This window comes from Thalassophryne amazonica, chromosome 17, assembly GCF_902500255.1.
Source record: "Thalassophryne amazonica chromosome 17, fThaAma1.1, whole genome shotgun sequence".
Classification (NCBI taxonomy): Eukaryota; Metazoa; Chordata; class Actinopteri; order Batrachoidiformes; family Batrachoididae; genus Thalassophryne; species Thalassophryne amazonica.
In genome coordinates, this window is record NC_047119.1 from 7,480,772 (window position 1) to 7,508,745 (window position 27,974).

General features: G+C 39.0%; 1 protein-coding gene across 2 annotated transcripts; it reads right to left on the reverse strand.

Annotated features, from left to right (window-relative positions):
• Window positions 1–33: 33 nt before the first annotated feature.
• trappc13 (trafficking protein particle complex 13) lies at window positions 34–27,957 on the reverse strand. 2 transcript variants are annotated; one of them, XM_034192576.1, is made up of 13 exons: window positions 27,826–27,957; window positions 18,212–18,280; window positions 14,671–14,770; window positions 14,453–14,537; window positions 14,241–14,368; window positions 12,088–12,160; window positions 11,754–11,798; window positions 11,373–11,390; window positions 5,509–5,642; window positions 5,211–5,409; window positions 671–771; window positions 418–565; window positions 34–331 (listed from the first exon to the last, which is right to left on the reverse strand). In XM_034192576.1, exons 1-13 carry the CDS (start codon window positions 27,869–27,871, stop codon window positions 230–232), a joined length of 1,248 nt encoding a protein of 415 aa, XP_034048467.1. In that variant the 5' UTR covers window positions 27,872–27,957; the 3' UTR covers window positions 34–229. The 2 variants fall into 2 exon arrangements, with proteins under 2 accessions (XP_034048467.1, XP_034048468.1); XM_034192577.1 differs by lacking the exon at window positions 11,373–11,390.
• Between the last annotated feature and the right edge of the window lie 17 nt (window positions 27,958–27,974).

A 27,974-nucleotide genomic window follows, 5' to 3' on the forward strand; every position in this document is an offset into this window, starting at 1 on the left:
ACATCATAAAATGATTTTTTTTATAGCAATAAATCAAAAAGTAAAGAGATTTTATTAATATTTATGCACATTAAACAATTACTTTCAAACAATGATTTATATTATTCACAGACATATTATTCATTTTAAAACATGAATTGCTGCAAAAAGAGTGAAATATCAGCACATGTGCACAATTCCACACTTGGTCCATTCACATGTAAAATACAAAAAGTTAAAGTTCTTAGGACTAGTTGTTCGTATACGGACAAACCACACAGACCTGTGCAATGTCATCATATTCATAGGTCCTCTTCAGAAACGTATCCGTCAGCCTCAATCCAGAAATACTCTAAAACATAGGAGTACAAAAAGTACTACTTTACATTCAAGACACTTGCATGTACCAGTGTATTATTTTAAAAGCTGGTCTCACACCTGTAAACCCTGGACAGATGAGAGGAGTGTGAGCGGCAGAGACAAGAAGGCTCCAGGGCTGAGTTTGCCCAGCTGACGTCCTGATACGCCACACCAGTGGATGGACCTGCTGTTACACATCTCCAGCACCAGGTCCATGATTCTTTCACTGCAACACAGATGTCAGGCTCAGATTATTAACATCTTTCTCCTGAACATTAACACTTTTGATTACATTCTGGGTGGTAAAATACGTGCAGATGGGGAGTTTTACCTGCAGTTGGTGATTTTACAGATGATGTCAAAAGGTTCTTCCAAGTTAACAGTGTCGGGAATCATCTCTAGTGACAGTCTGATATCTCCATAACCTGGGGCCTTAAAGGTAGACAATGTTTTTTAAAGCATTAATATAGCAGCCAACTATTTTTCTATGTAAAGATGTAGCGGTGTAATGGCGTCCTGCACAGAGAATGAGGCAACTGTCCCAGTACGTCTGCTGCAATCAGAGCTTTCCATTCCTTGTTTTTATAGCCACATTGGCTGTGTGTGCCCAGTCAGTGCACACACCTCGTGCATGAATATGCAGTGCATGTGAGTCCAGCCCGATGAAAATGTTGCCCTTTCCTTGTTTAAAGAGAAAGCAGCAGTGACGGCCCACATATGGTGCATCCAGAAAGTATTCACAGCACTTCACTTTTTCAACGTTTTGTTACGTTGTAGTCTTATTCCAAAATTGATTAAATTCATTTTTTCCTCAACATTCTACACACAATAGCCCATAATGACTGTGAAAAAAGTTATTTTGAGATTTTTGCAAGTTTATTAAAAATAAAAGCTACATAAGTACTCACGTACTTTGCCATGAAGTTCAAAATTGTGCTCAGGTGCATCCTGTTTCCACTGATCATGGTAAATGGACTGCATTTATATAGCACTTTTCCATCTGCATCAGACACTCAAAGCGCTTTACAATAATGCCTCACATTCACCCCAATGTCAGGGTGCTGCCATACAAGGCGTTCACTACACACTGGGAGCAACTTCATCCTTGAGATGTTTCTACAGCTTAATTGGAGTCTGGGGTAAATTCAGTTGATTGGACATTATTTGGAAAGACACACACCTGTCTACATATAAGGTCCCATAGTTGCCAGTCAGAGCACAATCCAAGCATGAAGTCAAAGGAATTGTCTGTAGACCTCTGAGACAGGATTGTCTTGAGGCGTAAATCTGGGGAAGGGTACAGAAACATTTCTGCTGCTTTGAATGTCCCAATTAGCACAGTGGCCTCCATCATCCGTAAATAGAAGAAGTTCAGATCCACCAGGACTCTTCCTAGAGCTGGCCGCCCGTCTAAACTAGACGTTTGGGGGAGAAGGGCCTTAGTCAGGGAGGTGACCAAGAACCCGATTGTCACTCTGTCAGAGCCCCATCATTCCTTTGTGGAGAGAGGAGAACCTTCCAGAAGGACAACCATCTCTGCAGCAATCCATGAATCAGGCCTGTCTGGTACAGTGGACGCCTGGAGTTTGCCAAAAAGCACCTGAAGGACTCTCAGACCAGGAGAAACCAAATCCTCTGGTCTGATGAGACAAAGATTGAACTCTTTGGCGTCATGTTTAGAGGAAACCAGGCATCATCACTACAGTGAAGCATGGTGGTGGCAGCATCATGCTGTGGGGATGTTTTTCAGCAGCAGGAACTGGGAGACTAGTCAGGATTGAGGGAAAGATGAATGCAGCAATGTACAGAGACATCCTGGATGAAAACCTGCTCCAGAGCGCTCTTGACCTCAGACTGGAGCGACGGTTCATTTTTGAGCAGGACAATGACCCTAAGCACACAGCCAAGATATCAAAGGAGTGGCTTCAGGACAACTCTGTGAATGTCCTTGAGTGGCCCAGCCAGAGCTCAGACCTGAATCTGACTGAACATCTTCGAAGAGATCTGAAAATGTGTGTGCACCGACGCTCCCCATCCAACCTGATGAAACTTGAGAGGTGCTGCAAAGAGGAATGGACCAAACTGCCCAAAGATAGGTGCACCAAGCTTGTGGCATCATATTCAAGAAGACCTAAGGCTCTAATTGATGCCAAAGGTGCATCAACAAAGTATTGAGCAAAGGGTGTGAATACTTACGTGCACGTGATTTCTTAGTTTTTTATTTAAATTAAAGAGAAAATAAATCATGTTGTCATTATTGGGTGTTGTGAGTAGAATTTTGAGGGAAAAAATGAATTTAATCCATTTTGGAATAAGGCTGTAACATAACAAAACATAGAAAAAGTGAAGTGCTGTGAAGACTTTCTAAACCAGTGGAGGTTGAAAAGGTCTCTGCCCACAAATGCAACCAGATGAGAATCAACAAAGGTCTAGGTTTTCCCAGTTGGCTAACCCTTCAAGCTGTGAAAGGACTCCAATTGATGTTCCGTCTCCTCGGGGGAGGGTGGCATTCAGCGGAAGATGGTGTTTTGGTCTGATGTGATGCACTAAATCATGTGTAGCACCTCGAAAACAAGAAGGGACACTTGGAGTGCATCACCTGTGCCTTCACACAGATTTATGCAAATTATTATTTTTTGTGATTCTGTGACACTAATATTTGGTTCCGTGTGGCTTTGACATTTCACAAATTTTGTTCAAAACAGAACCACTTTGTCGTTGACAAACACACAACCCTTCCACGACCTTTGATCACAACTGGCTTCAAACTGATGAGTTAAACACTTAACACTTATCAAGGTCACCCAACATCAAAGGTAATGAGACCAATATAAAGGTTACAGAAAAGTTTATTTTTGTGTTTAATGTAACCACAAGCATATCTTCAAGCAATAACTCATAATACCTGTTCTAAATATCATCCACATGTGGGACATCTATCCCCAATTCAGATCTAAACTTTTCAATACCCTACTTGTAGCAGCATGCACGGGGGTAATAGTCAAGTCCTTTTTTGTGGCTGACAGTGTACATACAGTAGTGTTCAGAATAATAGTAGTGCTATGTGAATAAAAAGATTAATCCAGGTTTTGAGTATATTTCTTATTGTTACATGGGAAACAAGGTACCAGTAGATTCAGTAGATTCTCACAAATCCAACAAGACCAAGCATTCATGATATGCACACTCTTAAGGCTATGAAATTGGGCTATTAGTAAAAAAAAAGTAGAAAAGGGGGTGTTCACAATAATTGTAACATCTGCTGTTGATGCTACAAACTCAAAACTATTATGTTCAAACTGCTTTTTTAGCAATCCTGTGAATCACTGAACTAGTATTTAGTTGTATAACAGTTTTTCATGATTTCTTCACATCTGCGAGGCATTAATTTTGTTGGTTTGGAACCAAGATTTTGCTCGGTTACTAGTGTGCTTGGGGTCATTGTCTTGTTGAAACACCCATTTCAAGGGCATGTCCTCTTCAGCATAAGGCAACATGACCTCTTCAAGTATTCTGACATATCCAAACTGATCCATGATACCTGGTATGTGATATATAGGCCCAACACCATAGTAGGAGAAACATGCCCATATCATGATGCTTGCACCACCATGCTTCACTGTCTTCACTGTCTTCACTGTGGCTTGAATTCAGAGTTTGGGGGTCGTCTCACAAACTGTCTGCGGCCCTTGGACCCAAAAAGAACAGTTTTACTCTCATCAGTCCACAAAATACTCCTCCATTTCTCTTTAGGCCAGCTGATGTGTTCTTTGGCAAACTGTAACCTCTTCTGCACGTCTTTTATTTAACAGAGGGACTTTGCGGGGGATTCTTGCAAATAAATTAGCTTCACACAGGCATCTTCTAACTGACACAGCACTTACAGGTAACTCCAGACTGTCTTTGATCATCCTGGAGCTGATCAATGGGTGAGTCTTTGCCATTCTGGTTATTCTTCTATCCATTTTGATGGTTGTTTTCCGTTTTCTTCCACGCGTCTCTGGTTTTGTTGTTCATTTTAAAGCATTGGAGATCATTGTAGATGAACAGCCTATAATGTTTTGCACCTGCGTATAAGTTCCCCCTCTCCAATCAACTTTTTAATCAAACTACGCTGTTCTTCTGAACAATGTCTTGAACGTCCCATTTTCCTCAGGCTTTCAAAGAGAAAAGCATGTTCAACAGGTGCTGGCTTCATCCTTAAATAGGGGACACCTGATTCACACCTGTTTGTTCCACAAAACTGACAAACTGACTGAATGCCACACTACTATTATTGTGAACACCCCCTTTTCTACTTTTTTTTTTTTACTAATAGCCCAATTTCATAGCCTTAAGAGTGTGCATATCATGAATGCTTGGTCTTGTTGGATTTGTGAGAATCTACTGAATCTACTGGTACCTTGTTTCCCATGTAACAATAAGAAATATACTCAAAACCTGGATTAATCTTTTTGGTCACATAGCACTACTGTTATTCTGAACACTACTGTAAATGGACTGCATTTATATAGCGCTTTTTCCATCTGCATCAGATGCTCAAAGCGCTTTACAATTATGCCTCACATTCACCCCGATGTCAGGGTGCTGCCATACAAGGCACTCACTACACACCGGGAGCAATAGGGGATTAAAGGCCTTGCCCAAGGGCCCTTAGTGATTTTCCAGTCAGGTGGGGATTTGAACCCATGATCTTCTGGACTCAAGCCCAACACCTTAACCACTAGACCATCACCTCCCCTACAGTACTCACACACACACACACACACACACACACACACACACACACACACACACACACACACACACACACACACACACACACACACACACACACACACACACACACACACACACACACACGGAGTTACCATTCTTTGCAGCTGGCTGGTCTGCAGCCTCCCCCTCTCTCCCAGGTTGGTTTTCCAGACGATGTCAAGCTTTCCTATGACCGTCACACCCTTGATGACGCCGGCCTTTTCAGCAAACTCAGGCTTTGGCCTCAGACAGTATAAGTACTGTCGTGTGTCCAGCGGTTGCAGGTAGGACATTTTCCCAAATGTTGACTCTCTGGTGGAGAAGGTTTAGAGTCTGCATAAGTGCTACAAGAACACTGCTCACATTCTCATAAAGTCAACCAGAAGGAACACGCAAGTGCAGTAAACATACCGCTGATCTTCACTTTTGACTGTGTTTAGCTCTGTGACATTGTACATCATGGAGGGCTCCAGAGAGACCTTCTCCATGAACATGGGAGAGGTGGTGATGTTCTGAATCTGAGCCTCCAGGAAGACTTCATCTGTCTGGAGCAGAGGGTCAGGGGTCAAACCGGCATTACCAACCTTTATAACAGTGACAGAACCTCAGAGGCCAACTGAGCTGCACAATTTTATCAACAATGACAGACTGTTTAAATGATACGCTCAGTGCACCTTTGAGGATTAATTTGTTAGTAGATGCGCTAACCAGCAGAGCATACACAGTAGGGGTTGCACAACTATTGAGATAAACTCATGGAGAGGTCACCAACAAGCCCATCAAACATCAACTAGTTTGGATGAACACGTACAGCTGTGGGCAAATGTACACATACATGTTGGCTGAAAACTTTCACACTCAATTTTCTCCTTTCTACACAATTTCCATTTCACAAAACAATGTTTGTTAAGTCAGTTAGAATGTGCACTTTATTTCCATATAAAGATATTTTAAAATAAAATGTTACAAGATAAACGTATTTGATTTTTCCCCAACTGGATCAGATTTTTAGTGTATGCTTCTCTATACAACATGGATGAAAAAAAAACATAAATCTATTAAACTGCTGAAAATTCTTATGAATGGCCAATTACCATAATCTGGGGTAAATTGGGGGGGGGCTTTAGCTGTACCTGAGGGCTTCTGTAAAGTGCATGAACAGGAGGGGGAAAAAAAAAAAAAAAAAAAGAGACCCACTTCCACTAATTAGGTTCCTCCACAGGAACCATGTTGAGAAGATTTGTGGTGCCACAAGTAACTGTAGAATCTATTATACAAATATCTACAAAAATTGTGGGAACCATAGACTTCACAACATTAAAGAAGATCCACATTGATACCCTTGAGCTTAACGTTTTCCCCAATGGTCCACCAGATCTTCAGGGTCTCAACTAAGGAAGTGATGGAGTTGGAAACAGAGAGAAATATGACATCATCCATCTTTAAGAGCGCGTTTGAGCTTTTTTTTTTATATTTATGTTGATTTTAGAGGAATGTTTTCCTCAGGGGTTGACAAGTTGGCAAACAACTGAAGACCAAAGACAACTTTGATTAATGTCAAGTTGTCATAATCAAGACAATCCAAAAAATGTCAAGTTGTCATTACAAAAAAACGTGCACAGTGTAACTTTTAACTGTTGTCAACAGTTATATAGCTTCATGGTGGAGAGGAGCAGAGAAGGATTTTCTTAAAAACAAGATGTGAAATTTCAGCTACAGTTTGCTAGAAGGTGCCTGAGAGATGCAAGCCGAGATCTGATTTGTTCTGTGCGTGCATGTGACATCAAAGGTTGCCACTAACTATATCCAGCATGTGTTTTATGTCAGGATTTTTTGTTTCACTTCATGAAAGCATTTTGTTTTGTTCTTGTTGCCAAAAAAAAAAAAAAAAAATTTGGACATTGTAAAAAATTTGTGATTAAACTGAATGGCTTTGTTTGCATTTATTTATGACCATATATTAAAATGTGTACATGAAATATAGGGGCACCAGCAATTTTGTCCACGTATGTAAGTTGCAGAATCTCCCAAACTGGTTAAAAAAGATCTGGTATCTGTGTGGGATAGTTCTTCTTGATTGTGGCCACTAGTTGATGTTTTGAATGAACAAACACGGTCGTCTTCACAGCTGACAAATCATTTGCTAACAAATCAGAAGTGCCTGACTCCGTGGTATAACTCACAAATTCGTAGCTTAAAGCAGATAACCAGTAAGTTGGAGAGGAAATGGTGTCTCACTAATTTAGAAGATCTTCACTTAGCCTGGAAAAAGAGTCTGTTGCTCTATAAAAAAGCCCTCCGTAAAGCTAGGACATCTTTCTACTCATCACTAATTGAAGAAAATAAGAACAACCCCAGGTTTCTTTTCAGCACTGTAGCCAGGCTGACAAAGAGTCAGAGCTCTATTGAGCTGAGTATTCCATTAACTTTAACTAGTAATGACTTCATGACTTTCTTTGCTAACAAAATTTTAACTATTAGAGAAAAAATTACTCATAACCATCCCAAAGACGTATCGTTGTCTTTGGCTGCTTTCAGTGATGCCGGTGTTTGGTTGGACTCTTTCTCTCCGATTGTTCTGTCTGAGTTGTTTTCATTAGTTACTTCATCCAAACCATCAACATGTTTATTAGACCCCATTCCTACCAGGCTGCTCAAGGAAGCCCTACCATTATTTAATGCTTCGATCTTAAATATGATCAATCTATCTTTGTTAGTTGGCTATGTACCACAGGCTTTTAAGGTGGCAGTAATTAAACCATTACTTAAAAAGCCATCACTTGACCCAGCTATCTTAGCTAATTATAGGCCAATCTCCAACCTTCCTTTTCTCTCAAAAATTCTTGAAAGGGTAGTTGTAAAACAGCTAACTGATCATTTGCAGATGAATGGTCTATTTGAAGAGTTTCAGTCAGGTTTTAGAATTCATCATAGTACAGAAACAGCATTAGTGAAGGTTACAAGTGATCTTCTTATGGCCTCGGACAGTGGACTCATCTTTGTGCTTGTTCTGTTAGACCTCAGTGCTGCTTTTGATACTGTTGACCATAAAATTTTATTACAGAGATTAGAGCATGCCATAGGTATTAAAGGCACTGCGCTGCGGTGGTTTGAATCATATTTGTCTAATAGATTACAATTTGTTCATGTAAATGGGGAATCTTCTTCACAGACTAAAGTTAATTATGGAGTTCCACAAGGTTCTGTGCTAGGACCAATTTTATTCACTTTATACATGCTTCCCTTAGGCAGTATTATTAGACGGTATTGCTTAAATTTTCATTGTTATGCAGATGATACCCAGCTTTATCTATCCATGAAGCCAGATGACACACACCAATTAGCTAAACTGCAGGATTGTCTTACAGACATAAAGACATGGATGACCTCTAATTTCCTGCTTTTAAACTCAGGTAAAACTGAAGTTATTGTACTTGGCCCCACAAATCTTAGAAACATGGTGTCTAACCAGATCCTTACTCTGGATGGCATTACCCTGACCTCTAGTAATACTGTGAGAAATCTTGGAGTCATTTTCGATCAGGATATGTCATTCAAAGCGCATATTAAACAAATATGTAGGACTGCTTTTTTGCATTTACGCAATATCTCTAAAATCAGAAAGGTCTTGTCTCAGAGTGATGCTGAAAAACTAATTCATGCATTTATTTCCTCTAGGCTGGACTATTGTAATTCATTATTATCAGGTTGTCCTAAAAGTTCCCTAAAAAGCCTTCAGTTAATTCAAAATGCTGCAGCTAGAGTACTAACGGGGACTAGAAAGACAGAGCATATGTCACCCATATTGGCCTCTCTTCATTGGCTTCCTGTTAATTCTAGAATAGAATTTAAAATTCTTCTTCTTACTTATAAGGTTTTGAATAATCAGGTCCCATCTTATCTTAGGGACCTCGTAGTACCATATCACCCCAATAGAGCGCTTCGCTCTCAGACTGCAGGCTTACTTGTAGTTCCTAGGGTTTGTAAGAGTAGAATGGGAGGCAGAGCCTTCAGCTTTCAGGCTCCTCTCCTGTGGAACCAGCTCCCAATTCAGATCAGGGAGACAGACACCCTCTCTACTTTTAAGATTAGGCTTAAAACTTTCCTTTTTGCTAAAGCTTATAGTTAGGGCTGGATCAGGTGACCCTGAACCATCCCTTAGTTATGCTGCTATAGACGTAAACTGCTGGGGGGTTCCCATGATGCACTGTTTATTTCTCTTTTTGCTCTGTATGCACCACTCTGCATTTAATCATTGGTGATTGATCTCTGCTCCCCTCCACAGCATGTCTTTTTCCTGGTTCTCTCCCTCAGCCCCAACCAGTCCTAGCAGAAGACTGCCCCTCCCTGAGCCTGGTTCTGCTGGAGGTTTCTTCCTGTTAAAAGGGAGTTTTTCCTTCCCACTGTAGCCAAGTGCTTGCTCACAGGGGGTCGTTTTGACCGTTGGGGTTTTACATAATTATTGTATGGCCTTGCCTTACAATATAAAGCGCCTTGGGGCAACTGTTTGTTGTGATTTGGCGCTATATAAAAAATTGATTGATTGATTGATTGATTGATCTCCATGCAACCTCTAGTATCCAATGAGAAAGAAGCAGAGATTAGTTCATGCCTATAACTGATAGTTTGTGAGCTAAACCACTCTGAGTGCGGTTAATGTTACATCACAGAGCTCAGCGTTTCTCTTCCATGCAAAGCTATTATAAGGAATTCCTGAAAATTAAATACGATGATATATGTTTTGTTGAGTTTTGTTGAAACTGTAACACGTGTCACTTCAACAGGAAATAGCTGCATATAATCAAATGCACACACACAAATGTCTGGGACATAATTCTCAACAGTGACCATCACAGAGGTCACCAACCGTCAATCCATCAACGACCAAAATGTCAAATTGTGTATTGTGTGTATTTTATGACCAAAGAATAATGAAAATTTGAGTCGTCACTGTCACACCTAGTGCAAAGTGTTTTGACCTTGGGGGAGGGGCTAAAAACACCCCTGAAAGTTGGCATGTCGCTACCACCCAGGGTGGAAACACATCTGATATGGTATTTTAGTCTCCTATCTATGGGGACTTGAAAAAAGTATAATAGCTATCCCAGGGTGGTAACTGCAGCCAAGTGGGGGTTACAAAATGATTACACAGGGGTCAACATTTAAAAATGCTCCCATCATATTAAAAAAAAAAATGCACCATATTGTTTATCTGATCAAAAAGGTATAGTTTTGACAATCTATGACTGAATGTTATGGAATTATGGGGTAAAAACAGCACAAGTGATGCAAATTATTAATTGAGTTAATACGTAGGGTCTCTAAAAATGAATAGTGCGCACAATTTGTTACGCTAAGTTATCACGTTACGGGGTAACATATGTTGGATGACATAAAATCCAGTGGATGTTGACTTTATTTTACCAATACTATGGACACCAAGTATTCAACACTGTCAAAACTATTCCAATTATTAAAACTATTAGTTGAACCAATAAATTTTCATCACCTTTTTACAAAAACTGGAGCACCTTTAACTTTTGACCCCTGTACAAACTGAAATTGACCTTTGTCCCCATTTTGTGGTTTTTACACCATAACTTCATAAAATTCAGTCAAATAGTCCAAACTATACATTTTTGTAATTTATTTCTATAATCAGGCAAAAAATATAGTATACTTTTCAATATGATTGAAGCATTTTAAAGTTTTGATCGTTCATTGACCCGTACCTGGCTACACTATAAATTGGTGACCAAAATGCCATATCAAAACTTTCTCCACCCTGGTTGGTTGTGACCAACGTATGTGGCCCAAATAACCCTGTTGCAGCAAATCTTCAACCCAGTAAAATAAATGTTGGAAAGGAGACAGTCAGCCACCATCATTCGTTTATCCAACATTGTATACAACCGTAACAAAAAATGATCATTTCTGCAGTGAGAATCAGTATCATCCCAACTCACCTCCATCCACAAATGCCAACTGAAATGCCCAAGCCCTGGGTGAGATGAGTGTGCAAGAAAGCATAAGTGTCCAAAGAAAGGGCAAAAGAAAGATAATGGGCCATTTGTGCCAAGCACCTAAAAAGGTCAAATCAAAAGACAATTTTGCTTTTATGCTACCACAGTTTGAACAGTTTAACTTTAATATCTATATGTTTCCATTTCTTTCTCATTTTGCACCTTTCTATTGGCCACAAATAGAGAGAGTGTGCTGCACCGACAGGATGAAGAAAAAAGCATGTGTTCAGCGATGAGAACAGAAGACATTACCACAGAACTGAGGTCGCTCTAATGGAGAAATAAAATACAAGACACAATAAACAAATGAAGTTACATGCCAATGATGATCATGAATATCTGCAACCTATTACTATTGATATGAAAAAGAGGGAAAATGGTAAAGCTGACTGATTACAGGAAAACCCTTCATCTCTACTACTGCAATTTGACAGTAACACAAATTATAAACCTTAAGCAAACAATAAGGAGACGTAAGGGTTTTCCGGTCTAAAATACACGACTCTATTAGCACGTGGAAATCTTTACAATAATTAGTTATGACATGAAACCTGTCACCATTGTTAAAACAACAACTTTCATGTCACATATACACACTGCAGTGGTTCTGTCTGCACAGTGGCGCTGACTTACCTCTGCATTGTAGAACTTTGTTTTCACATCCAGCGGCTTCAAAACCTGATTGAAGACAGATTGCAAACTGAATGCTGTGGCTTTCACACACTGATCGTCCATTACAGCAGAAAAATTGAGCTTTTCCACACAACAGCGACGCCTGAAACCCGAGCTCCTGCAATTAGTCGTCAAACTGAGGCCAGCCGACTTTAAGCCTGATCCACCAAATCCACAGCGAGGGTGGAAATCGTGTTTGCTGTGATGCAGACTTGTGATTTTTTGCAGGAGGCTGCCAAAAACAAGCCACGGGTTTACCGCTGTCATCTAATGAGAGCGCTCAAGTGTAACTCACCTGGAATTTGAAGAATTTGCGAAAATAGAGCTTCTCCCCAAGCTGAGTGGTGTAACTAACTGCACAGACTAAGCTGAAATTCAGAAGAGAGGAAATTAACAGTAAACACAAAGAAAGATCCAATCGAGTTCAGAACTATTTGGACATAAATATGTTGACATTTTACCACTTTACAGAGTTGAAATGAAACATTTAAGAGGTGGCTGCAGTGGAGTCTTTCAGCTTTAATTAAAACACTTTAACAAAAATAATCACATTTAGGAATTCCAGCCATTTCTATACATAGTGTATTCATATTCAGAGCCTAGAAGCAACTCAACAAACTCAATGTGAAGAATAATTTTAAAACAAATCATCACTTTCACAGCCAGTTTTCCTAAGACATGTCAGGGAACGTAAACATTTCAAAGTCACCAAATGTGTCTTGGACTTCATTCACACCAATCATGAAGAAATACATCCAGGAGTGTGGTGTTTACTGTTGCCTATAATACGTTCAGAGGTGTCATAGGTAGCTTGGTGGCTTCCCTCCTTCTTGCACCATCAGTCATATCCTGTGGTGCCACGCTGTTTGTATTTTTACTCGAGGCCATCAAATATGGCCAAAAGGTATTGTGAAGGCTTTTTGTCTGTCCATCCGTCCGTCTGTCTGTGCTCACTATAAGTCCAGTCCTACTAGACTACTGCTAGGGTCTTCAAATTCATAGGGAACATTCTTGGGACACAGACCTTTGATCAAGTTCAAAGATGGCTAACCTTGACCTACATTTTTTAAATAGCATGATCTCACTGACGTTAGCGTGGTGAAGTCAGTTCTTGGTGTCGCTAGCTGCTAACTTCACATTGTTTTTGGCTACAAATAACACCTTTTTCATATATTGTGTAAAAGCTAGTGAGAAATAAACACTTCTAAAACTGAAAATGCTGTTTTTGGAACCTGATAACAGCTCTGGAAGGATTTTCAAAACATTTAGCGGCTGTTAGCGTGGTGACGTCACTTCCTGGTGTCGCTAGCTGCTAACTTCATGTCATTTTTGGCTACAAACAACACCTTTTTCATATATTGCATAAAAGCTAGTGAGAAATAAACACTTCCAAAACTGAATATGCTGTTTTTGGAACCTGATAATACCTCTGCAAGGATTTTCAAAACATTTAGCGGCTGTTAGTGTGGTGATGTCACTTCCTGGTTTCGCCAGCTGCTAACTTCACTTCATTTCTGGCTAGAAATAACACTTTTCTCATATATTGTGTAAAAGCTAGTGAGAAATAAACACTTCTAAAACTGAAAATGCTATTTTCGGAACCTAATAAAACCTGTGCACTGATTTACAAGACAAATCGCAGCCGTTACCATGCACACTAACTTCTGGTAACTCAAAGCTAATTTTCTATGGAGTTAGATTTGTTTCATTAATACCTGCAAATGCACAGAGGGTGATCTACAATTATTCCTTGATTTGCACAACTTCCGCTCTTTTCAAAAGCTCATATATGCACACATGCAAGGCCTCCTACAGACGCCATTAAAACATATTGTTTTTGATTGATTGTTTGATTGATAGAGGGGCTTTATTGAACATATACAAATTGTACGCAAGACAACAGGATCTTAATAATTCATTAAACTACTGCAAATTATAAAGAACACAAAGTGCATACAGTCAAGGGGATTTTAGCATTGCATTATATTTTAATAGTTCATGCAAAAGAAGTCCAAGACAAATACAGTGACCTGGTAATGTTCATGTATGGATCCTCTGACTTGTCAAAAAAGAAAAGTGGCTGCAAAAGTGATTGTCATAAAAATAATACTCATATTTAGTTTGTTCAATTACATATGGGCTTGAAAATGAAGGCACTGTGTATACATATGGCTGTAATTCCCGGATGGTTAATGTGACATTTTGTTAAACCCCCTGAATTAAAGCTAAAAGTCTCCACTTCAAGAACATCTTGACTGTTTTTCCTTTTATCTCCACTGTTGTGGTGTACACAGGCAAAATTCCAAAAACTACATAACTACCTGACTGGAAGCTCAACATGTGACACATAAAGCATTATAATTAGAGCAGGGGTTAGAGCTCTTGAGGACCGAACTTGGCCACCCCTGAATTAGAGTATATTTTAAAACTAAGGACAGGAAGACGTACATATGCGTTCCAATTTCTTTGACTTCATGATGAATGACGTCGTCGATGCAGCATTCAGGTTTGAGTTCTGCGACTGCGGAGTTTGATGCAGAAAGGTTGAGCCTCTGTGAGCTGGTCTGCAAGTCGGCCTGCAAGAACAGCATAACAGGATGTTGTGCACGGCAGCGATGAGGACTGTGGAATGCATTACTCATGTGCTGCATTTGAGATACCTTCACAAGAATGTCCTTTACAACTTGGCTGCTGTCGTTGTGCACGCTGATGTAACTGGAGAAGGTCTCGCCAAGGAAAATATTTCTGTGCAAATAATGGAGAAAAGTAAAGTCACTCTGTGAAAATATGCATTTTTATTTTTTTCAACAATGGTGTTGACTTCTTTTAAAATCCAAACAGACCAGTGTCACAAGTTCAAAACAACATAATTTATTACCCAAAGTTCTGTGGTAACGTTAACATTTCTCCAAGCATTAATGTTTCTGCTCCTTTAATAGTCGATGGGTCGTTCCTCATGAGATGACCAAATGAATCTCCTGTGGGAGGCAAAAACAGAATATGAGGTTTTTAACATGGAGAACAAAATAAACTACAGCACCACAAACCATGTCAGGAGGATGGATTTAGTTCATGCGTGTGCATCAAAGTTTTTTGTGGTGCTGTCGGGTTTTTGTTTTTGTTTTTCTTCAACTTTTTTGGTTTCTGAATTCTTTTTCAAATCATTTTCACAGAACAATGGTTATCTCTGCTGTGCACAATTTGTCATTGCTTTTTGGCACTTGATTTCCAACTGATAACTGGTAGACAACCAGGCATAAAATTGGAACCTTCATCCAATTTTGGTGGTGTAGGTAAATCCATAACAGAAAAATGAGAGTGATTGAGGCACTTTTGATTAAGACATAATGTAAAATATACATTAAATGGGGTTTTCAATGTTAAATTCAAATGTCCACAAAATTGAAAATCTGGATCAGATCAAGATCAAACTTTGTCAGTCGATAAAGGATACCATCCTACATAATACTCTGCAATTGGATCTTCTTTGACAGAGTTATAAAATTGAAAATTCGTGTGACCTTGCCAGGGTCATCAAAGTTCAAGGCAAAAATAAGCAAAAACTGATATTTAATTAACCCTCTGGGGTCTGAGGGCATTTTTTGGACAGTTCACTCACCTGGCATAACTGTTTTACTATTGCTGTTAACAGCTCTCCCTACATCCCACAATCAAATTTTATGTCTCTTTTTTCAGGACAACCCGTGCTTTCAGAATATATATGTTTTTTGTTGTGTTTTATAAGTGTAATAAAGGTTTACAATCAAAATAGGCAAGGAAAAAATAAAGCGAAAAATAATTTTCCACACACATTTATTCAAAACACACAGCAAACTATAATAAACAACTGTTTTGACACTTTATAAAGGTAATTTGAGGTCTTGTGTGAAAGACTGTACAACAAAAAGGTTCAAATAATAAATACAAATGCACATTTTGAACAATATATACAAAATGGTCTATGCGTTTTGTTGTCCATTGATATGGTAAACAGTGCTTTACGCAGAGAGGGCAACAGTAACATTCACATGCAAACTAGTGGAGCAAAAATTGTTGCGTTTATATTTTTGTTGAGTGTAGTTGGCCCATTTGAATAGATTTTATTTAGCAAGTTCAATGTACGTACATAATATCATTGTAAATACACTCAAAATATAAACGCAACACTTTTGGTTTTGCTCCCATTTTGTATGAGATGAACTCAAAGATCTAAAACTTTTTCCACATACACAATATCACTCCACAATAGTAACACATCACTCCTGAAAATGATCTGCCCTACGATTGGATTATGGAAAACCATGTGACGGTGAACCAATTCAAATTGGACACTCACATTGCGCATGTCATCACACAGCTTCTATGAGGAGTACAAAGATGGCCGATGGCTGGCTCGAAAATCCGCGGAGTTAACTTTTCAGCAAAACAAAAGTAATTTTCTAACTCATATCATTCAAAAGTTATTTATAATTTAGTAAAGCTTGGTCTTAGCCGTCGTATACGACGGCGATGGCCCCAGAGGGTTAAATTCCCATCTTTCAAGTGGTGTAACATTCAGTGACATCAAGTTCCCAAGCTAGTTTAACTATCAAATGACTTATGGAGGCAAACTCTTTCATCTTACATACATATTAGGTTAGGGGATCAATGGCACTGAATATAGGGGGTGCTCAAAGTCTGGTCATTTTACAAAACTGGCTGTATTTAAAGGCCCATAACCCTCTGCGCCATCAAGACCCCAACCAGATTTCAATGTTATCAACAAATAAAGGCCATACTCTATCTAATGCAACTGAAACAACATTGGGGTCTTGATGCACTGGCCACCAGTGGGCGCCAAAGTACTCGATTAGCCCGATTTTGGGAAGTTTAGCGCCACCTGGTGGCCCGTGCCATCAGCCTTTTTTAACGAAATTTGTAGGAGTGGATAAAACAACATCTCTACTTTATATAACAGTTGGCAGAATTTGAGGGACTCCTCTTATACTGATTTGATACCCCTTTAAAATCAGCTTCACCAACCACACCACCAACTGCATGGGTGTAAACAACAGACCTCAGAGTGGATGTGCACCCATGTTTTTCTTCAAAGATTAAGTCGAGACGCCATAATGAACAATGCCCACACCAAACTAGGCGGGGCCAAATGTGACCCCTGGGCCACAAATTAGCAACCCTGATTCTGGTGCAGGACAGTGGCTGACTAACAAGCTGCTGTCTGACAAAGGCATCATGTAGATCACACTAAGAATTGCAGCTTTGAATTCTTTTTTAAATTTATTTTTAAATGACACTTTGCATTCAACATCGCAGCCATTTGGGGTAAAACAGCAGCTAATGACAAGGAGTTTTAACAGCACCAACAGATTACACAAATGCTGAGTGTTTCATGAAATAAAACATCTGCATATCTATATATATACGTATATAAATCACAAATCTATAGTGTAGATTCTGTTCTACTCTGAGCTTTCAATAGAACTCTGACTATTAACGTTATTTGATGTGGACAATAGGATACATCAAGAATTTTTCACATTATGCTGCTGTTAGCAGACTGCTGGTAAGATTAAAAAACAATAAGCCGATTACCATACTGGCAAATCACTTCAAAAATACGTTATTTAACAGAAGACTGCTTTTGTGAGGGAAAACCAGAATCAAAGTGCTGCAGATGCACTGAAATAACATGAACATCCAAATTAATGGACATTTGGCAGTCATTTCCGTTGGCGTTATGAACTAAATATTTCTGGCCTGGTGGGGATTCTTGTTGGTCTGGCCAGGCCTATAATAGTGTTGGGGAATAGTATTGCTGAAAAAAAAGACGTTTCCTGCTTTCATTTGTCCACTAAATCCTGAAACAACATCAGACAGTTACAGATAATCCGCTGAAACATTCATTTCAAGACAGAAAGACTACGCAAACAGAAGCTTTCAAAGGAAAGTGAAGCAACATTGCAAGGCTCACTTCAGTGCCGTCTACAGCCTTCTGGTGTTTTCCTTCTTTATTGCACACATCCATAGGAAAAATCTTTTAATAAGTTCTTGTGCACCTTAAACATAGCTTGTTCTCAAAACATTCAACATGTGAATCAAATGCATTTGCGTCCAAGATGAGACAAGAGTCCGAGCCTGTAGATCCACAGCCAGAGCAGTGACACCACACGTTCCAGAGAGGTCAATTTAAAATGTTTATTGAACATGCTTGGAGCCAGGAAACAGCAGCTGCTCTGTTCAGTGTCTTGTGTATATTTAGATGGCAGTCAGTGAAACAGAGATCTTGGGGTGAATGTGAAGCATTACTGTAAAGCGCTTTGAGCATCTGGTGCAGATGGAAAAGCGCGATATAAATGCAGTCCATTTACCATTTAAATTCTGTTCTTGTTGTGGTCTGTGGTCTACATAAATCCTCTTACCTGGCAGATCTCGATCTTCACACGTCACCGGCAAGTTTGTGAAGAGTGTCGGCTTTGTTAATCGCATCACTGAAAAACAAAATGAAAAATGAGTGTTATGCCAAACATATTACAGAGTTTTACATGCATGGATACGCAGATATCACAGAATATTCACAGCGTGCAGCTTAATTTATTTATTTCATCTCAAATCAATCAATCAATCAATTTTTTTATATAGCGCCAAATCACAACAAACAGTTGCCCCAAGGCGCTTTATATTGTAAGGCAGGCCATACAATAATTATGTAAAACCCCAACGGTCAAAACGACCCCCTGTGAGCAAGCACTTGGCTACAGTGGGAAGGAAAAAACTCCCTTTTAACAGGAAGAAACCTCCAGCAGAACCAGGCTCAGGGAGGGGCAGTCTTCTGCTGGGACTGGTTGGGGCTGAGGGAGAGAACCAGGAAAAAGACATGCTGTGGAGGGGAGCAGAGATCGATCACTAATGATTAAATGCAGAGTGGTGCATACAGAGCAAAAAGAGAAAGAAACAATGCATCATGGGAACCCCCCAGCAGTCTACGTCTATAGCAGCATAACTAAGGGATGGTTCAGGGTCACCTGATCCAGCCCTAACTATAAGCTTTAGCAAAAAGGAAAGTTTTAAGCCTAATCTTAAAAGTAGAGAGGGTGTCTGTCTCCCTGATCTGAATTGGGAGCTGGTTCCACAGGAGAGGAGCCTGAAAGCTGAAGGCTCTGCCTCCCATTCTACTCTTACAAACCCTAGGAACTACAAGTAAGCCTGCAGTCTGAGAGCGAAGCGCTCTATTGGGGTGATATGGTACTACGAAGTCCCTAAGATAAGATGGGACCTGGTTATTCAAAACCTTATAAGTAAGAAGAAGAATTTTAAATTCTATTCTAGAATTAACAGGAAGCCAATGAAGAGAGGCCAATATGGGTGAGATATGCTCTCTCCTTCTAGTCCCCGTCAGTACTCTAGCTGCAGCATTTTGAATTAACTGCAGGCTTTTTAGGGAACTTTTAGGACAACCTGATAATAATGAATTACAATAGTCCAGCCTAGAGGAAATAAATGCATGAATTAGTTTTTCAGCATCACTCTGAGACAAGACCTTTCTGATTTGAGAGATATTGCGTAAATGCAAAAAAGCAGTCCTACATATTTGTTTAATATGCGCTTTGAATGACATATCCTGATCAAAAATGACTCCAAGATTTCTCACAGTATTACTAGAGCTCAGGGTAATGCCATGCAGAGTAAGGATCTGGTTAGACACCATGTTTCTAAGATTTGTGGGGCCAAGTACAATAACTTCAGTTTTATCTGAGTTTAAAAGCAGGAAATTAGAGGTCATCCATGTCTTTATGTCTGTAAGACAATCCTGCAGTTTAGCTAATTGGTGTGTGTCCTCTGGCTTCATGGATAGATAAAGCTGGGTATCATCTGCGTAACAATGAAAATTTAAGCAATACCGTCTAATAATACTGCCTAAGGGAAGCATGTATAAAGTGAATAAAATTGGTCCTAGCACAGAACCTTGTGGAACTCCATAATTAACTTTAGTCTGTGAAGAAGATTCCCCATTTACATGAACAAATTGTAATCTATTAGACAAATATGATTCAAACCACCGCAGCGCAGTGCCTTTAATACCTATGGCATGCTCTAATCTCTGTAATAAAATTTTATGGTCAACAGTATCAAAAGCAGCACTGAGGTCTAACAGAACAAGCACAGAGATGAGTCCACTGTCCGAGGCCATAAGAAGATCATTTGTAACCTTCACTAATGCTGTTTCTGTACTATGATGAATTCTAAAACCTGACTGAAACTCTTCAAATAGACCATTCCTCTGCAGATGATCAGTTAGCTGTTTTACAACTACCCTTTCAAGAATTTTTGAGAGAAAAGGAAGGTTGGAGATTGGCCTATAATTAGCTAAGATAGCTGGGTCAAGTGATGGCTTTTTAAGTAATGGTTTAATTACTGCCACCTTAAAAGCCTGTGGTACATAGCCAACTAACAAAGATAGATTGATCATATTTAAGATCGAAGCATTAAATAATGGTAGGGCTTCCTTGAGCAGCCTGGTAGGAATGGGGTCTAATAAACATGTTGATGGTTTGGATGAAGTAACTAATGAAAATAACTCAGACAGAACAATCGGAGAGAAAGAGTCTAACCAAATACCGGCATCACTGAAAGCAGCCAAAGATAACGATACGTCTTTGGGATGGTTATGAGTAATTTTTCTCTAATAGTTAAAATTTTGTTAGCAAGAAAGTCATGAAGTCATTACTAGTTAAAGTTAATGGAATACTCAGCTCAATAGAGCTCTGACTCTTTGTCAGCCTGGCTACAGTGCTGAAAAGAAACCTGGGGTTGTTCTTATTTTCTTCAATTAGTGATGAGTAGAAAGATGTCCTAGCTTTACGGAGGGCTTTTTTATAGAGCAACAGACTCTTTTTCCAGGCTAAGTGAAGATCTTCTAAATTAGTGAGACGCCATTTCCTCTCCAACTTACGGGTTATCTGCTTTAAGCTACGAGTTTGTGAGTTATACCACGGAGTCAGGCACTTCTGATTTAAAGCTCTCTTTTTCAGAGGAGCTACAGCATCCAAAGTTGTCTTCAATGAGGATGTAAAACTATTGACGAGATACTCTATCTCACTTACAGAGTTTAGGTAGCTACTCTGCACTGTGTTGGTATATGGCATTAGAGAACATAAAGGAATCATATCCTTAAACCTAGTTACAGCGCTTTCTGAAAGACTTCTAGTGTAAGTGGTGGGTGGACTCATTTACTTTTTGAGCAAAGCCAATAGAGTCTAATAATAGATTAAATGCAGTGTTGAGGCTGTCATTCTCAGCATCTGTGTGGATGTTAAAATCGCCCACTATAATTATCTTATCTGAGCTAAGCACTAAGTCAGACAAAAGGTCTGAAAATTCACAGAGAAACTCACAGTAACGACCAGGTGGACGATAGATAATAACAAATAAAACTGGTTTTTGGGACTTCCAATTTGGATGGACAAGACTAAGAGTCAAGCTTTCAAATGAATTAAAGCTCTGTCTGGGGTTTTGATTAATTAATAAGCTGGAATGGAAGATTGCTGCTAATCCTCCGCCCCGGCCCGTGCTACGAGCATTCTGACAGTTAGTGTGACTCGGGGGTGTTGACTCATTTAAACTAACATATTCATCCTGCTGTAACCAGGTTTCTGTAAGGCAGAACCAAATGAACCAACATATGGGTAATCTGGTGTGCATTTTTCAAGCCATTATTCTTATGTACATAAGGCGGAAAAAAGATGTGTTTTTGTCTTTTCCTGCTTGAAAACGAGATATCTGTGAACAAGCAAATTTAGTTAACCAGTAAAAAATGAACATTGTACTGCAATGCACCATGGGAGTTCTGGGTTTTAAATGTTGTTTTGTAGTTCATGTGAGTTTAACAGTGTTGTCAGTGTTCTGATTTGTTGTATTTTGTAGTTCGATTGGTTTAGTTAGTTTGGTTAAGTAAGTCTCATGTTGCTGTTACCATGGCTGAATTAAGTTTCATGTTGCCGGTACCAGTGTATTGCAAATGATGTCTTCTGCAACAACTCTGTTTCTGTCTGTCTTAAAATAGAAGCACCTGCTTGCAGCAGAATGCATAAAAGACAAAAAGCTCTCCGTGCATGCGTGTAATTTCGATCACAGAGAAACTGGAGAGAGCTGACATTTTCCGTTTGGTTTGCTTATGTATTTTGTGTCAAGGATGAATGGCGCCAAAACGGAACATTGATAGGACTAATATTTTTGGAGAAGCTACAGATATTAGCTGACAACACTGAACAATGGACGTTGCTAACTACATTCTGGACTCACACGCCATTGGGGAACCATCTTTATATTAAAAGCGAGTGCATGTATATGTGATTTTATTTAGCAAGTTCAATGGATGTGCTGAGAGAGGACATGCAGGTGGTTGGTGTGACAGAGGAAGATACAGAGGACAGGGTGAGATGGAAACGATTGATCTGCTGTGGCGACCCCTAACGGGAACAGCCGAAAGACAAAGAAGAAGAAGAAGAAGAAGAATGTAAGTACATAATATCATTGTAAATACACTCAACAAAAATATAAACGCAACACTTTTGGTTTTGCTCCCATTTTGTATGAGATGAACTCAAAGATCTAAAACTTTTTCCACATACACAATATCACCATTTCCCTCAAATATTGTTCACAAACCAGTCTAAATCTGATAGTGAGCACTTCTCCTTTGCTGAGATAATCCATCCCACCTCACAGGTGTGCCATATCAAGATGCTGATTAGACACCATGATTAGTGCACAGGTGTGCCTTAGACTGCCCACAATAAAAGGCCACTCTGAAAGGTGCAATTTTATCACACAGCACAATGCCACAGATGTCGCAAGATTTGAGGGAGCGTGCAATTGGCATGCTGACAGCAGGAATGTCAACCAGAGCTGTTGCTCGTGTATTGAATGTTCATTTCTCTACCATAAGCCGTCTCCAAAGGCGTTTCAGAGAATTTGGCAGTACATCCAACCAGCCTCACAACCGCAGACCACGTGTAATAGGGTGGTTCAAAAAAATAAAAGTTGGAAATTCATTACTCTCACCCCTTCATTTTATGATGCTTTGGGGAAAAAAAAGCCTGCCAAATATTTTTGTCATACATTAATATTTAGAGGTAGCACATCATAGCTGAAGGTTGTAAATATATCAATTATCGCTGCCCGAGTGCCCGTGCAATAGGTTATCCATTATCCAGTATCTAATCACATCACTTATAAAGAGGATAGAAGTTAACCACCTGAGTGTAACTAAAGTATAATTTTATATTCAATTTAAAACTATACCTGGGTTTAAATATTTCTCACAAACAACATACTTTCAAAAATGTTATTTTAGGCTACAAGCTGAAAATTTTGCTTCAATTCACAGCTTCTTTTCTTTCAGATCTTTGGTGATGGTGAATCTAACATGAGATAAATGTAAAAAGAGACACTTGCTGACTTAACATGCTTAACCATTAACTGGAAACTTCAGTAAAACATGTCAGCTACTAGAAGTAGAACATTTGTATACCTTATTGGTTCCACCGACTGAAATAAAGGGAAACAAATTGCCCTCAAATGGGCAAATACTCAAGGTGTTTTTCTTCAAACACACTGATTTGAAGAAAGCTGTCCATGATGCTGCTGTAACCTCTATAGACATGGCAATTCCTTTTTGGGAGAGAGCTAGAATCCCACTGAGGGCAAAGCAGCATCTGATCACAAAGTTAGAAAAGGTGTTCGGAAAATGGAAAACATTGAAAAAGACCAAGAATCGCAATATAGACAAGCAGAAGAAAGATGAAACAGTGTTTTGTGAATCTTTGGAGGACTTGTTTGACATGGCACATCAGGATGTCCTAACAATGATAAAGTTTAAAGATGACAGACAGTTCCTACTTGCTCAGCGAGAGAAAGGTAGAGGATGCATGACAGGCATAGATAAAATACAAACTGCCAAAGAACAAAGAGCAGAAAAAAGGAAAGCTGCAGAAGCAAAATACAAAGAGAAACTGGAGGAGCCTGGACCATCTAATGTCTCACTACCTGACACTGTCTCCAGCCAGAGTGAAGAGAACACAGAAAGTCCAGATGAAGAATTTGTTATGCCAGTGCCACAAAAAGCCAGTAAAATTAAAGCTGTTGTAACACCAGGACATGCAGCAGCATTGGATAGGACCAAAACAACAGACAGAAGTGCCACCTATATTCTGACTGAAACGTCAGCAAGTCTTGGTCATGATGCAAGCAACTTAAATATCATTATCATGTAAAGGATGTTCTCTTATGTTACACAGCTGTATAATTGGTTCTTGTGCTGATTCATACATTTTTGAATATTAAGTACTGCAAGGCATAAAGAATATTATTGTTTAGAGCTAGATCAAAATATCTGTGGAAATATATAAAGCATAGACTTATTTAAATTTATCAATAATGAAACAGTATTTCATCAATAAAATGAAAATGCAAAATGTGAACAATATTTGAGGGAAATGGTGATATTGTGTATGTGGAAAAAGTTTTAGATCTTTGAGTTCATCTCATACAAAATGGGAGCAAAACCAAAAGTGTTGCGTTTATATTTTTGTTGAGTGTATGTTCAAAATACATGGATGACACAAGAAAGTGAAAACACTTATTTCCATTGTGGTCCATTTAAAAATCAAATGACAACACAGAAGTAATAATAATAATAATAATAATAATAATAATAATGATAACAGTGGGTATATGATAACCTAAACAATTTAGAAATACATTAAGACAGTAAATTAAAATAAAACAAAAATACATAATTAACAGGAAATAAAAGGGTTGAGTTCCTCTTCTAAAAACTCTTGAGGTCTAAAGGTTCTAAAAACATTCTGGACTCAAACACCATTCCACCTCATTATACAAGCTTTGCATAATTTATTACCACCCTTGAAAAATGTCAGCTACCTATTTTATAAACAATACCCAATCTAGAGCCTGTGGATCCCCACAGGCAACACACTAGTGTATTATATAAGAGGTAGTGAAGAAACAACTGAATTAAAAAACTGGTTGACCTCTGCACATTTAATTGACCACAAAAGTCCAATTATGTCACCTTGAAGATGTTGGACAGGAATACTTTTTCCTTCACGAATATGGTGTGCTACCACTGTGTGACGTTTCACCAAAATCCATAAAGCAGTTTAGGAAGAGTTAGCTTATGAAGTCAATACCATATAATATTCATTCAACTGCATAACCGCTTACTCCAAACAAGGGTCACAGGGAGTTGGAGCCTATCCTAGCAGTTATAGGGTGTGAGGCGGTGTACACCCTGTTAAGGATCCCAGTCCCCCTCCCCAACCCCACCTGATGGTGGACTGGATGCCTGCATGGACGCTTGTCAACTGTTGTTGTTGTGTTCTGTATTGTTAGCCTTTTTGCTAGAATGACCCAAGCAGTGGGTCACCCCTTTGAGTCTGGTCTGCTTGAGGTTTCTTCCTCAGTATCATCAGAGGGAGTTTTTCCTTACCATTGTCGCCTCTGTGCTAGAGTACGACCGATATATCGGCCGGTCGATATTATCGGCCAATATAAGCCCTTTTCAAAGTATTCACTATCGGCCGAAATTTTGACGATAGAACGCTGATAATTTCTCATAAACAGAACAGTTACTGAAATAATGTTTATGTCGGCAATGTAAATGTATTTGCACCGTTTGTCCAGTAGATGGAGCTCTGACTCCATTCAACTGAGAGCTGCTTACACCCCTGCTTAAATGTGTTCATCAACGGCCCCCATAGTTCATCGTTACACTGCACTGATCAGCTGACAAAAGCATACAAGTAAGTTTATAAGGATGTTGTTTGTAATAACTTTGCGTTTACATTCACCCCACATTTCTCCCATTTCAGTTCAACTCAGTTTGATTAACTCAGTTTATGTAGTAATGTGTCAAATGTGCTTCATTGCGTCGGTCACGCTTTTTATTAAGCCCACATTGTGTAGACCTTATTTCTAGCATGAAAAACTTTCGTTTACTACTAAGAGGTTGAAACATTCAGATTCACCGGTCGTCCAGAAGGGTTCTGGGAATTACTGCCGTTTGCCATTAACCCTCTGGGCCGTTACTGTCGTATACGACGGCTGGGACCAAGCTTTACTAAATTGTAAATAACTTTTTAATGATATGAGATAGAAACTTACTTTTTTTTTTTTTGCTGAAAAGTTAACTCCACAGACTTTCGATCCACCGCTGGCCATCTTGGTACTCCTCATAGAAGATGTGTGATGATGTGCACAATGTGAGTGTCCAGTCAGAATTGGTTCTCCGTCACATGGTTTTCCAAAATCCAATCATAGGGCAGATTTACCTCACGTGATATGGCAAAGATCATTTTCAGGAGTGATATCTTACTAGTTGGCCTGTTTGAATAGCCCCCTAACTGCTCCAATTGCATTTTGGCATTTTTTGAACTTGAAAATTTTTCTGTTATAAAGTTAATCAATATGAGGACAAAGCTTCAACTTTTAGCTCATACCTTTTTCGTTAAAGGTCCAAAAAAGAACATTTTATTCATTTAAATAATAATAATAATAATATCAGCTGATTTATCAGCTATTTGCAAATCAGCCGATTTATCGATTATCAGCATTTTTTTCATCCAAATATCGTTATTGGCATCGGCCTCGAAAAATCCATAATGGTCGGGCTCTGTGCTTGCTCTAGGGGTTGGTAAGGACAGGTTAGGCCTTACTTGTGTGAAGCGACATGAGGCAGCTTTGTTGTCATTTGGCGCTATATAAACTAAAATAAATTGAAATGAATTACCTCTCATTGAAGATGATGGGCAAGAACGATTATTTTTGTTCATACAGTGTGCTACCCGTGTGTGAAGTATAACTGAAAGCCACAGAATGGTTTAAGAGGACCTGTGCTGACAACAGACAAGCTGATCGCTACAGACCCCTGAAGTTTTTCTTAGGTGGGCACTGTTAGTGTTAATACAGTACTCATACATCAGCCTTCAATGTAGAACTGCAACTCATAATTGTTTTTGTAATCGATCAATTATGTTGTCAATTACTCAATGTATTAATGTGAAAATCTGAAAAATCTAAAAATGTTGATCAATGTTTATATCCAGAGCCCACAGAGTTTACCGCCAGACAGCAGTAAAGCAGCATGGTTATGTAGGTATTCTAACCAGAGATATTCCATCTTTCAGTTACATATGTAGGTTTAATAACAATGTAAGCATCTTACTTTTGAACACTATTAGCAGCTAACACTGACGCTGTAAAGTTGGCGGCCATACTGTGAGGGACTCCTTTGCAGCTTTTCTTACAATAATATTCTTACCTGACTTTTATTCAGTGATTTTTTTTTATGTAAGCACACTGATTAAATTACATTTAAATTTGTTAGCATTATCTGCACAGTTCAAATTTATCAAAAATATTTTACAATGCAAATTTTTGAATGCAAGTTAAATGCAAATTAAGGAACTCTTAAAACTAGTGAGATGTTTCTGATAGATGGGCGCCTTTAATAAACAACTAGGACTCACCATCGAAGTTAATTCAATGTTAAATATGTATTTCTCAAATTTTATTTCAATATTTAATGATCCAAACTAAACTGTTGATTATTCATATAACAAATATAATCTTGTGAATTTCAAACTTAATTCGAGTCACAGACTGTGAAAGATATCAGTTTTTATCATGCAAATATGTTTTAAAATGATGATCGACAGCTGGCTTTACAAAACATGCTTTCCTCAGAGATTGCCTCCAAGTAGCTCCATGGAAAATAGAAACAGTCTAATAAGCTTACTGGCATAGTGACACTTTACGTCATTCATGCGAGTTTGTGCAATCCACTGCCACACAATGTGCAGGATTCTAGATGCGGGGAGTCCCTCAAAAGATGGCTGCCTGATTTCACCATAAGCTAAATAGCTTGTCGCACATTAACTCTACGTCTGTTTACAAAGCGTGACCCCTGTCTTCAAAGGCACTGTTTAGCATCGACAGTGAAAAATAAAAATACCTTTTAAAGCGAGAAGATGCTCTTGTTTCGCCTGACTTACATCCATTATGACAGAAAACCCGATATCTCGGAGTTGTGTAGCCGGAGTAAATGACTAGATGACGAACTTTGACCAACCGGAAAAACATTTCTTCTTCGTCTTACCCACT

Excerpts from the sequence above, each read along its gene's own strand:
- trappc13 (XM_034192576.1), bottom strand. The coding sequence starts at position 27,871 with ATGGATGTAAGTCAGGCGAAACAAGAGCATCTTCTCGCTTTAAAAG. Across the intron at positions 14,771-18,211 it reads TGAAGATCGAGATCTGCCAG|GAGATTCATTTGGTCATCTC; the intron begins GTAAGAGGATTT and ends TGCCTCCCACAG. Across the intron at positions 14,538-14,670 it reads ACGTTACCACAGAACTTTGG|AAATATTTTCCTTGGCGAGA; the intron begins GTAATAAATTAT and ends TTATTTGCACAG.